The sequence below is a fragment of the Clarias gariepinus genome, chromosome 27, assembly GCF_024256425.1.
Source record: "Clarias gariepinus isolate MV-2021 ecotype Netherlands chromosome 27, CGAR_prim_01v2, whole genome shotgun sequence".
Lineage (NCBI taxonomy): Eukaryota > Metazoa > Chordata > Actinopteri > Siluriformes > Clariidae > Clarias > Clarias gariepinus.
The window spans coordinates 13,868,592-13,881,745 of NC_071126.1; the positions used below are offsets into that span (position 1 = coordinate 13,868,592).

General features: G+C 36.3%; 1 protein-coding gene across 1 annotated transcript in view; it reads right to left on the reverse strand.

Moving 5' to 3' along the window:
* Positions 1-3,369: 3,369 nt before the first annotated feature.
* Positions 3,370-13,154, reverse strand: part of slc24a4b (solute carrier family 24 member 4b) — a 60,627-nt gene continuing 50,842 nt past the window's right edge. The window contains exons 13-17 of the mRNA XM_053489406.1: positions 9,936-10,102; positions 9,729-9,843; positions 7,168-7,280; positions 6,116-6,181; positions 3,370-5,154 (exon numbers count right to left, since the gene is read on the reverse strand). Coding sequence (XP_053345381.1) covers positions 5,002-5,154; positions 6,116-6,181; positions 7,168-7,280; positions 9,729-9,843; positions 9,936-10,102 — 614 coding nt within the window. The 3' untranslated portion in view covers positions 3,370-5,001. The remainder of the gene's footprint in view (positions 5,155-6,115; positions 6,182-7,167; positions 7,281-9,728; positions 9,844-9,935; positions 10,103-13,154) is intronic.

Sequence of the window (13,154 nt, forward strand, 5' to 3'; positions counted from 1 at the left end):
TCCAAAGACAGACATATTTGTAAACTGTACATTAAAAGTAACAAATATGCAAATTCTACAACATTACTGGTGATTTCAAAACTATATTAATTAATTACAGTAATTTTGTAACGACAAGAAAAACAGTTAGTTGTTATTTTAAGACACAGAGGTCAGCCTTTCTGTAATAGCTCTTGCAAGAACAGTATTGTCAAGTGCATTTGCAAAATGCGTCAAACACCATAATGAAACTGGCTCTCACGAAGGCCATCCCAGGAGGGCGAGACCAAAACCTACCTCTGCCGCAGACCAGAAGTTCATTTAGAGTTATCAACCTTGAAAAATGATCAATTGACAATATATATATATATTCTTTTTTTATTTATTTATTTTATATACAAACTTGAATTTAATTAATAATCACATTAACAAATTAGCGAGGGCACTGGTGGCTCAGTGGTAGGTGTTTCGCCAGCCATGCGGAAGGCCCGGGTTCGATTCCCGGCCAGTGCTCAAACCCCCCCAGCCACTGGATGCAGTGCTGGTCCCAAGCCCGAACAAAATAGGAGTGTTGCGTCAGGAAGGGCATCCGGCAAAAAACCTGTGCCAAGTTGTTGTGCGGACTGGGTATTCCGCTGTAGCGACCCCTTGCTGGGAGCAGCCGAAAGACTAACAACAACAATCATTTTAACAAATTAGGGATGCACCCTGTTTTTATTAAAGCATTAATGAGCATTTCTTGAATTTCCTAGATTTGTACATCCTTTTAATTTATCTGTGCCACAATTTGGCCCAGTTACAAGAAAATGTTTTTCATTTTGGGGTAAAATTTTCGAAGTCTGTTTTCTACCTTTTCTAATAATTAGCATTTACAGATAGTATTCTCTCTTTATAATATAAAATATTATAGGTTTATTTTTGTATGCTTCTTCAGCCTTAGCTGCTTATTTAGTACGTTTGAAAAGTCACCTCAAAACATGATTTAAAAATGATTTAAATGATTAAAACATTAAAAAATTGATTGCAAAATGAAAAATAGTTGCATAGTTTTGCATGGAGTCTTACTGGCTCTTAGATATTATGATGCAATGATTTTTGCCTGTTACCTTTTTTTTTTACAATTTCTTGAGAAAAGAAAACGTATAAAAAAAAATTAGTATCATTGGTATTATAAGTACAATAGTTTATTGAGCACCTTCAGTTACTCGTGTCACAAAGAGCTGTTCGTCCGGTTGTTTGATTTTTTCCCGCCTTCTGTTCCTTTCTTAAATAATTTTGAGGAAAGCTAAACTTAAATGTTTAAACAGCTTTTCAGTACATACACAATATATATTGCCTTATACCATAAGTAATACACCGTTGTAATTTTATTTATGTAATAACAGGTCTAACAGTAAAGTACAGGATAATCACAGGTTTTTTCATTGCCCTCAATAAAATACATTATTGTTTCTATGGTAACAGTTTAACCAGATACTTGTATATTGTCAGTTTTTAACAGTTAGAGGTAAAGTTTTTTTTTTGGACACAGGAAAATACATAAACACTTTTTTGTCTTTTTACCAAAAAATGAGTAAAGGAGGTCATCATTACTAGACTCTGAGATATGTAGAGGTCACTTCATGGTAAAAGTATCACGTATAGTTACAAATAAAAAAATATATATACAAATAAAAAAAGCCACGTATGGTATTAAGCAAAAAAAAAAGAGCCTAACTTATCCAGCATAGCCAGAGGTTAAAGTGGGCCAGAAACTTTGTGAAAACAGTGTTTCGGCACCTTCAATTACTATGAATAAATAAATGGTTTGGCAGTTGATACCAAAGATTCAAGAGTACTATGCTCTATGATCCTTGGTTTATACTCATGTTAAGCAAACTGTTAAATTAATATTTTTTTGCAAACTGGTTGCAACTTGGCTTTCCTTCAGGTTCGCGAAAAAGCATCACAAATGCTTCCGTCTCTAAAGTCGTGTTGGAGAAAACTGCACATGCATCAGTTATTTTGAGTGAGGTGAGTCATTTTCCCCACTGCACGACTATGCTGGGTTTTTAGATTCTCCCATCTAAAACTCATTTTAACTCCTGAATATAGCATCCCTCAACCAAGTAATAGAGATTGCTCAATAATTTTTTAATATGATGCAGTAACTCAATATGTGCTCTAAAAAAAACAGCTGAGCAGAACAGTAAAGGGTTAAAAGAAGGAATGCACTAACAAGCTTACAGACAGACAGACAAACAGACAGATAGATAAAAACAATGTCTGATTTTAGACCAAAAACTTTAGTGGCTGTATGAAATCAGAAATCAGGCTCACATCCAAGCTATAAGCAGTAGGGTATTGATGGAGGAGCTGATTAAAGCTTTGGTCCTCAAGAGAAACCACTCGCTATATCTGAAATAAAGAAAAAAAACCTTTCAGTGCTTAATCTCTCAATCACTGTTTCAGCTCTAAACCTCAAGAGTAAGAAAGAGGACATAACACATTGTGTACAGTGATGGGTCGTTCTCTCAGTCTCAGTGGCATCAGACATTGAAAGCATCACATTTCAACACCGCTATAAACAGCACAATTTAACTTCCTATTTCTAAGGGTTGACATATGACAAATGTACAGGACTCATTTCGATTTTTTTTAATGTTATTGCTTTACAATAAAATGCATAATGGATATGTCCATTATAACAAGACAATACATTCGTCGAAGTTAAACATCATTAATGGAATTTAAGTTTACAATAACTTAATACATATTCTTTTACGTGTTATTTATTTTTTTTAAATAGAGACACAAATCCCACATCATGTCAAGCTCACAGTGCATAGGGTCACTTCAATCATATTTCAGAACTGCAATTAACTTTTCCTCCATGTTCCAGTTATATCTCGTATGACTCGCCTGTACATATTATGCACTTGCTTTGTTTTTTCTTATACACAGTCTTAAATATGTACACACAACACATTCTACTTTTTGAAAATGTATTCATGTGTTTACGAATTGTGTGTCAGTACATTGTGTGCGAAACTATGGGAGAGCATCAAAAGGATATATGGAGACACTTACAGATCCAAGCACACCAAAAACTAATACGTTTTTATTTTCAGTCTCCACAGAGTAACTAAATTCTTTGCTCTCAAATATGCACTTTTAAAAAAAAGTTTTATTTTTCCAAAACAAATAGTCAAAGACAGCTGAGAATTCAGCATCATTATCTGTAAAGTATAGAAAATGGCACAAGAGAATTTGTTTCCCTGTCCATGAAATATAACCCCCATACAAGCTGCCGTTTAAACAAACAATGTCCTAAAGCGAGGGTAATCGGAGTCCCTCAGAAAAAAAACAAAGTAATGTATTCCAACAGTGTGTGTGTGTGTGTGTGTTTGTGTGTGTTTGTGTGTTTGTGTGTGTGAGGTCATGTCGTTCCAATCATGGTTAGCAGCTTCCAAAAAAAAAAAAAAAAGTCTCTCTTGCAGTCTCATCATGTCCAGACACAGATTCAAGTCGTTCACAAATGATGAGAAATATAATGCCCGTCCCCTCCTTGCATAGTGCCCCCTTCTGAAACATTCTTCTCATTCTTACTAAATAGCTAATAAAATCCTGGTGAAGAGCAGTTCAGGTTTGTCCTTCATGCGAAGACGTGAAAGCGCTGCTCATGTTGAGATTGCATATTTTAGCAGCAACCCTCACACAGAAATTAGACATGCGTTTCAAATGATGTGGCGCACGGATTTGTCATGTCGTGGTTTTGCAATATGGGTGTCATGAGCTTTTTTTTTTTTTTTTTTTCCACTGCTGCTGGATGGGTTTGGTTAAGGATCACCGAACTGTCCCATCATGTACTGTGGATTGAGATAGGATGTGCTTTCTGTAGCTGTGCGCAAATAGTCATCAGCAGGGCAGCTGTCTTCATCATTGGCTTTCTTTTTGTGTACAACGTCACAGAAGAACACATGGTACACGGATGAGAGAGGACTTGCTTGGATGCTTTTTTTTTTTCTTTAAAGTGCAAGTATCTACATGGAGAGTTGTTTAAAAAAAAATGTAAACCCATATCTGCAAGATGGAAATAAGGATCAGGATCCAACCTGGGATCCTCTGCCTCCTGCTCGAAACACAAACATACTCACAGCAATGATGCACAGGGCTCACTGCACAATATTTTTTTTTTTTAAATCCTTCAGATTGTGACCCAAAAAAAAAAATTTTTAAGTTAGATGACATGCCTTTTTTTTAAACTAAAAAGTATTTCCACATTCCTCTAGTTCCTTAGATTGAATAAGAACCTCTTTCATCTTTACAATACACGGCACATAACCAAAGCGTGATCCAGATCTTATCCTGCTGTTTTTCTACACACTCTCTTTCTCTCCCTCTCTTAGATTTTGCATTCGTATTACAAAAAAGTTTGACACGACAAAAAAATAAAATTTTCACAAAGTGCCATGAAATAAAAAAAGCATACACATCGTCAGTCACAGTGCAATGAGTAGTTAGAAATAAATTAATTAAATAGCGGCAATAAATAAATAAATAAATAACATTAAGCCATTGTAGAACGAGGGGGGAAAAAAAGGTAGGAGAAAGCCAACACAATCCACATTTGACAAATCCATTATGCAACGTGAAAGATGTCTTTTTTTCTTTTTTTTTTAATAAAGAATAAAAGAGCTGCCAACAAGAAGATCCTCCTCTTGGATCAAGGAAAAAGCTCTTTCCATGGTGGAATGCTTGTGTTATCGTTTGATAACAGTATGGCGAGGCAAGCTCCTGGTCACCATGGAAACACTTTGTTGACTGCTGCCATTGAGAGAACATCTGTAACTTACTGTGTGATAAACATTATCATCCTGGTCCACTTTGAGGTAATGGTGGTTTTAACACTACAGTGGAAGACCAGCAGCTATTGAAAGAAGAGAAAGACATAGATAGAAGGAAAAGGAGTGAGAGGGTGAGAGAGAAATTACATGGGATGGGAGGTGACCATTGGCAAGATGTGAAGGATTGCGTGGAATTCTAATGGTCCTCCTGACACATGGGCAGGTTGACGAAAGTGAACACGTTGTACTCGATCAAGATGGAGAAGCAGAGGAAGATGGCGTACAAGACCAGGACGTACACACCCAGCTTGAAGTCCAACTTCCACTTGTTGATGTGGATGCCCAGGATCTAAACAAGCAATGGTCAGATAAAAACAGAAATGAACTTGTCATTCTTAAAATGCAAGTTTCACACTTATGCCTCATCAATTTCTCAAATAAGGAGTTTAAGAAGATTTTTTTCTCCCAAGAAAAAAAAAAGTTCTTTTACACATACAGGAAAAGAGGAAATGGAAAACTTATCAAAATGAAAAAATTAACTGTTTGGTCTGGAGGTATACACTGCAAGGAGTTAAATAATGGCAGTCATCTACATTTTCCACAATTACCTCTAATATAGCATCTTACTTTTCCTAATTTTATGAAGTACATGGTACCTTAAAGCTGCTAAAATATAGTTGGTGATAAAAGCATTTTGTATCATTTTAATATTGTATACAGCAAAATATACAGTACTAAAACTTGTGAATCTCTGACGCGTTAGTCAATGGGGTGTGGCTTCACACACAAGTTGTTCCCAGAAGTGAAAACGAAGTTATGATGTGCATTTATTGTTGGAAATGGTTCTCTCTATGAAGGGAAAAGTATTCATATTTGGGTATTATTTCAGCTCATACGGGAGTGGTCGTACTGTAAACGGGGACCGAGGACAATTCCTTCCCATTACCGTTCCATTCCCCCAATCTAAAACCACCTGATGCCTACTTGTGGGGAATGTTAAAGGGGAGTGTGTTTAACTTTAAGGAACCGCCAAAAACTGTGCCTGCATTACACGACCAAATAGTCTCTTTTTAAAGGAGTCTGCGGCAAGATAATACCACAGGTGACGAGATAATACTGTTCTTCCATTCATTTCAGTACTGTATATTTTGGCGCGTACTGTATAAGCTTTTGATTATGCAGGTCATAATAAAAGTGCAAGCAAAACACACAAGGGACGTTTAAGTCAAGCCGGGAGTTTTGATTGTGCCAAATAACAGAACACAATTATGAAAGTAAAACTTGTAGAAAAAGTAAAAAATCACACCCACAGTAAGAGCGACGGAGCCGAGCAGCAGCACGACAGAATACAGTAACCCTCGGCTGTTTATCATCACCTGAATGAGAGAGCAGAAAAACACCAAGGTTAAAACACTTTATCAACAGGAACCACAGCAAACATTCTAATGAGAGTGTAAAACAGTGTTTGTGTATAAAATTTATTTTAGGCAGGCCAAGGACCTTAAACTGAAGTTGAATAATTTCTAATAAATCATATGCATAAGTTAATGTATCCCTTTATCTTCAGGAAGAGTTTTCTTCTGCTCAGTCATGATGGATATCAGAAAGACCTGGGTGCATGCTGGGAACGCAGCCTGGATATCAGGGCACCACACGTACACGCATGATGAGATTCATTTAGCGTACGCTCATTCACAATTGGGGCAATTTATATTAAATCTGAAATATTAAATCTATCATAAATACTATGTCCACCTACTGCTGTGGTAATTGAGAGGTTGGAGGGAACCAAAAAATGCAGAGGAAACACACAAAGAAAATATGCAGAAACGACCTGAGCTCAGGTATGTATAATTAGGTCAGGTATCTACAGTATAATAGCTCTGGTATTTATAATATCTATAAATAAAATAAGTTTGACTGTAATTAATACCGATCATCATTACTCATACAAAACAAAAACAATAAGAAAAAAAATCATAGGAGTTTGACGATAAGCAGATTTTGCGAACCACCGCACTATCTAAGGAACAAACTAAAATCTGTGGGTTTTCCTTTTTTTTTTTTATTATTCTAGTCATGCCTTATTTCCTCCACATCATATTTTCAGGAAGATACCAGAGCAAAGGAAGTGAATCCTTTACATCGGGATCTTTTGCATTGTTCACCGAGACGAATACATCGAGGGTTTTTAAATTAATATGAAAAGATATCCTAACTCAGTGGGACAGAACATTGCTTAGCGTTGAGCATAGTGGCTCTATAAAAAAACACCATATTCCAATATCAGCTCAAAAGCTGTACCACATTACAGTTAATGACCCAAGACCGGTTTAAGCTATCACAAAGTGGATGATTTTACCACTGAGCCATAGCTGATGGCCATCGTCTGCAGAGCCCATGGCAATCCGAGCCCCACCAGGATGTCGAACACATTACTGCCGATGCTGTTAGACACAGCCATGTCGCCCAGACCTGTAGCACAAATGCACACAATCATACACACACACACACAGTCAGTTAACAAAGCCTGCACAACCATACAATATCTAGAGTCAGACCTGCAGCACAAATGCACACACACACACACACACATTAACAATCAGTCAACACAGCCTGCACAGCCATATAAAAGGGTGTATGTGCTTAAATACAAAAATGTGACCCATCACATCAAATCAGGTAGTACATCAGATTTTGGGTGATTCAAGTTATGCAAATCTTCAGATTCCTGGTTCTCAGCCTCATTTTTACATCAGGATTTCCTTGCTACCCCCCAACAGTACCTTTACCATCAGGTTGCATAAAAAAAATAATAATAAAAGCAACTTTTATATTAAAACTGGAGTAACCAGCTTGGATAGTAGTCATAGATCAAAAATCTTTTAGTTGCATATCAAAATTATTTTTTTTGCGACAATTCAAGTACCGCCACACTGACTCCAAATTCAATTTTATTTAATAAAATTTCAATTTATCTATATTTGCATTTGAGGTAGTAATATTGTGCTGTTCCTCTATAATCCTACAGGGGTGCACCCTAAGAGATTCGCAGATTGGCAGGCAGCACAGCATCCTGTGCAAATTATTTATGAAATTTGTTTAGAATTGTAACAAAAAAAAAAAAAAAAGTGTAAAAAAATAAATAAATAAATAAGAAAAAATAAATATATATCTCAAATATTAATATTTATAAAATCATGATACTGTACCTAGTGAGTTGCAATGCAAGATGAATCAGTACCTTGGCATCATGATGATATTGTATTAGGTGATCCCTGCTGATTCATACTGTATCCCTATTGGATAATGTTCTTTAAAAACAATATTTAGAATTCAAATATTCTTAATTATGTTAAAGGATCGGGAAGATAAGGTGTTTCTCAACCATACATAAGTGCAAAGTCGCTCCTTTATGATAAGAGATGCAAGCTTGATGAGGTTAAAGGGCACAGAACAAAATCTGGCAAAGCAAATTACATGGACTCACTCAATACAAATTTTAAAAACATATTTATTTGTGCTGTCAATCGAATCGAATTTTTTTTTTTTTTATGCAATTAATCTCAGTCTATGACTCAGATTTAATTGTATTATAAAGATACGATGTTGGAATAAAGAAATGCATGACAAACAGGAAACAGATTATGCAGCTTTACATCATCTCAAACATTAACATTTAACAAATGTTAATTTTAATCAAACAAATTAAAATCTCTCAATCATATTGCGAGCGCCGTCTGTTCCTACAGCGGTGACCATGTCTGTCATCTCCTTTTCAACTGCTTTGGCAAAATGACTTTCTTCTGTTTTAAAAACCCCCAGAGTGAATGAGTGCAGTTGCCACTTGTCATTGATTAGATGTGCTTTTACACCAAGGTACTTATGGTTAATTACTGATGTCCAGTGGTCTCCAGTAAGTGCAATAAAAGTAGTCTTTGCCAACTGCCTCACTTTTACAGCCTTTTTCAGTGTCTTACATTTAATGTATTCTTGCAAAAGCTTGACCACACAACTTTGGTTTGGTTTTATTTAAACTTCTATCTAGAAGCTTTTTATAATGAAACTAGCTGTTTAGCACACATTGTGATAATAAGACAACCATATTATATTAGCACGGGCTAAACGTGCCGTTATCACACACACCCAGGTAACTGCGCTGCGATTATGGAAATCCATTAGGGTCAAACTTGGTCATATAATTAATTTGTGTTAAAAAAAAAAGTAATAACAAAGATCAGTTAGCAGATTAAAGCCTTGTATGTTTTAATAGCTGACATGAGCTGTGGTAACAGGAATTCTGAGAGGATTTCAGTCAGGAATTTCAAAAATCGTCACAGCTAATGCTAATCAGGCAGCTAAAATGAGCGAACTAGTCCAAATTCAAAAGATTTAGTGATTTCAAAGTTATATTTAGTAATGCTAATCATGTTTTCTGCTTGTAGTAGCTAGCAAAAATAAGCTAACCAAATAGGATTTTCAAGTCATATTTACATATTGATGAATTTTCATTGCTAATTTCTGCAAGATAACGAAAATGAGCTAAATTAACAGGAAAGTCACACAGAATACATATTCTGAACATTCAATGCAAGCTCATTAACATAAGATAATCTGACAGGATTTCTGAGAGGATTTAAGAACCAGCTGCTGCTTAATAAGGGTTGAATAGCGTGCCTGAGTTCATATACAGGCTAATCTGTTTAATAATAGGCTTGGATTATGTAGAGTACCACCATACTAGGCCCTGTGAGTGACTTGTTACTACAAAACTTATATTATTAGAACAGGCACATTCGTATAAACCTATAATCTCCATTGCAGTTCTGTTAGAGCTCCTGGAACTTATTCACAAGTGGGCAATCATAACAATAAATAAATAAATAAATAACAATCAACATGATTTCAATAGCAAGGACAAACCTTGGCGCGCAACTATCAGGCTGGCGATGCAATCTGGAACACTAGTGCCGGCTGCCAGGAACGTGATGCCCATAATAACGTCAGGAATGCCGAGGGTGTAGCCAATGATGGTCACCTGAAACAGCATGTAAGCTAGGAGGTCAGGAAAACAAAAAGCTATAATATAAGAAGAGCGAAACAGAAAATGAGGCTTAATGACACACTTACCATCCACACCATAAAGTAGGAGAAGATCGCAATCCAGACAGTCGAGAGGATAAAGGAGAGCATGAAGTACTTCTCCCAGCGAGGTCTGGCGCAGTTTGGGATGGTGAAGAAGAGCAGTAAGAGCAGAGGCCATGAGATCAGCCATTTAGTCTTGTTCATGCAGCCCTCTAAACACACAGACACACACCTTAACAACAACGAGGTAAAAAAAAAACGCTCTGAACTAACACTTTATACTGTTGCACCGATGATGGAGGACTTTCTATAGGAAATGATAAGAACTACAGCAAAAAAAATGCCCTACTGTTAAGAGGCTGTGATTTTAAGAATGCCACAGACATTAACAAGATCAAAAGTACACACCTTTGTACTTTGAAATGCAGTCCACTCACTCTTAAACATGTACTGGCCGCAAGCGCCTTCTAAATGTATAACTGTTTTGCTTCTCGCACATGGACTAATGAAGTTTTCCTACAGAATGCTACACGACACAATGTTTCATTAGCAGGAAACAAGCTATTAATGCATTATTAGTAGGATTTCCTATATAAGACACTTTATAAAGTTTTAAATGACACGTTAAGTGCTTTAAAAACAAGATTTGTTATAGACTTATTAGCATGACTTCCATCCATACAGTCCATGGGATCTTAATACAGTCTTAATCAGTTAATGTAATGCCACAGAAATTTTCCTTAAATGTCTTTAAAACTTGTTTGTTCATTTCTTAGTTTTCATCAACAATTCTGAAACAAAGAACATCTCGCCAATAAAGTCATTTTTTGTTTACATATCAGTCAAGTTTGGACACAATTTTGGACAAACTGTCTAATTCCATGGTCTTTCCTGATTTTTATTTCTTTCTACATTGTAAAACAATGCTGAAGGCATTCAAAAAAGGTATGCTCTGTAAAGCCTTCATAACAGCTCTAATCTACGATGATGTAAGTTGGTGATTTCTGAGGCTGGTAAGTCTAAATGAACTTCTCTGCAGCAGAGGTGAGTTTGGGTCTTGCTTTTTTGAGATAGTCTTCATGAGAGACAGTTTCATCATGGTGCTTGAGGGGTTTGGCAAATGCACTCGACAGTACTGTTCTTGCTGGAACTGGACCAGAACAGCTGCCCTTTGTGTCTTTAAATAACAACCGACTGTTTTTGTTGTTGCTTATTTAACTATTCTATGTGAAAATCACAAAACAAAAAAAACATTAAATTAGAAGGTGTACCTAAACTTACTATACTGTACAGTACATCATATATAAATTTATAACAACTTTGTAAACACACACACACACATATATATATATATATATATATATATATATATATATATATATATATATATATATATATATATATATATATATACATATACACACACACACACACACACACACACACACACACACACACACATACATATACTCAGCAAAAAAAAGAAACGGTCTCTGACTTTCAACTGTTTTTACTTTCAGTAAACTTAATGTGTAAATATTTGTATGAACACTAAAAGAGTCAACACCATAAAACATAAACTAAAAATGTTTCACAATGTTTTCCTGAATGAAGGGAGGCTCAAAATTAAAAGTACCAGTCAGTATCTGGTGTGGCCCTCAGCTGCTTGAAGTACTGCAGTGCATCTCCTCCTCATGGACTGCCTATTGCGGACAGTCTGAGCACTGATGGAGGGATTGTGTGTTCCTGGTGTGACTCGGGCAGTTGTTGTGGCCATCCTGTACCTGTCACGCAGGTGTGATATTCGGATGTACCGATCCTGTGCAGGTGTTGTTACACGTGGTCTTCCACTGCGAGGATGATCAGCTGTCCTTCCTGTCTCCCTGTAGCGCCGTCTTAGGCGTCTCACAGTGCGGACATGGCAATTTATCGCCCTAGTCACATCAGCAGTCCTCATGCCTCCCTGCAGCATGCCTAATGCACGTTCACGCAGATGAGCAGGGACCCTGGGCATCTTTCTTTGGGTGTTTTTCACAGTCGGTAGACAAGTCTCTTTAGTGTCCTGCGTTTTTAGAACTGTGACCTTAAATGCCTACTTTCTGTAAGCTGTTAAGGTCTTAATGACCATTCCACAGGTGCATGTTAATTAATTAATTATGGTTATTTGAACATGCATGGAAAACATTGTTTAAACCCTTTACAATGAAGATCTGTAAAGTTATTTAAATTTTTACAACATAATTGTTGAAATACACAGTCCTAAAAAAGGGGCGTTTTTTTTTTTTGCTGAGTATACACACACACACACATACACACATACACACACACACACATACACACACACATACACACACACATACACACACACATACACACACACATACACACACACATACACACACACATACACACATACACACACACACACACATACACACACACACACACACACACATACACACACACACACACACACATACACACACACATACACACACACATACACACACATACACACACACATACACACACACATACACACACACACACACACACACACACACACACACACATACACACACATCAGCCATAACCATCCAGTTTTTACTCTCTTTTTCAGTGTGCATTTGTACAGGAACTATAGGAACCATTACACACAACAGTAGAAAAAAAAAGGTTTTGGGCTGAACATGTTCAATTCATACTGAATTAATATGTAGTTAACAGCAATCGTTAATTAGAAAATATATAATAGAAAATGTTTTATTTTTTCACATAAAGGCAAAACTCAAAAGACTAAATTAAAGGGAACTAAGAAGATTATATCCCTACAAAAAAACTTTTATTATTAAAACAAAACTGGCTTAAATACACTGTCTACTATTGTACTTAAAACCCCATGTCGCAAATCCATAATTAATTTTTTAATGAAATGCCACATTTCACACAAGCATAGTCTGTGTTTGGGTGAACAAATTTTTCCCCCCTAAACTTTTTTAAAGCATTTCTTTCTCAGTAAGGAACAGAAGAGAGACGCAGTGAGAGAGAACAAAGTGTGATGCTCCCTATTATTGTCCTCTTTCCTCTATAATGGATTCTTTTGTCAGTGATGAACCAAGAATGATAAACACCTTTCTTCAGATCTAGTTGAGAAACCATTATTGCTGGTTTTCCCTAAATTTGTGTGAATCAGTTTCTCAAATAGACATTATAACACAGAATGTGCTCAAGAGTTTGCAGCTCACTAGCGACCTCAATATGACC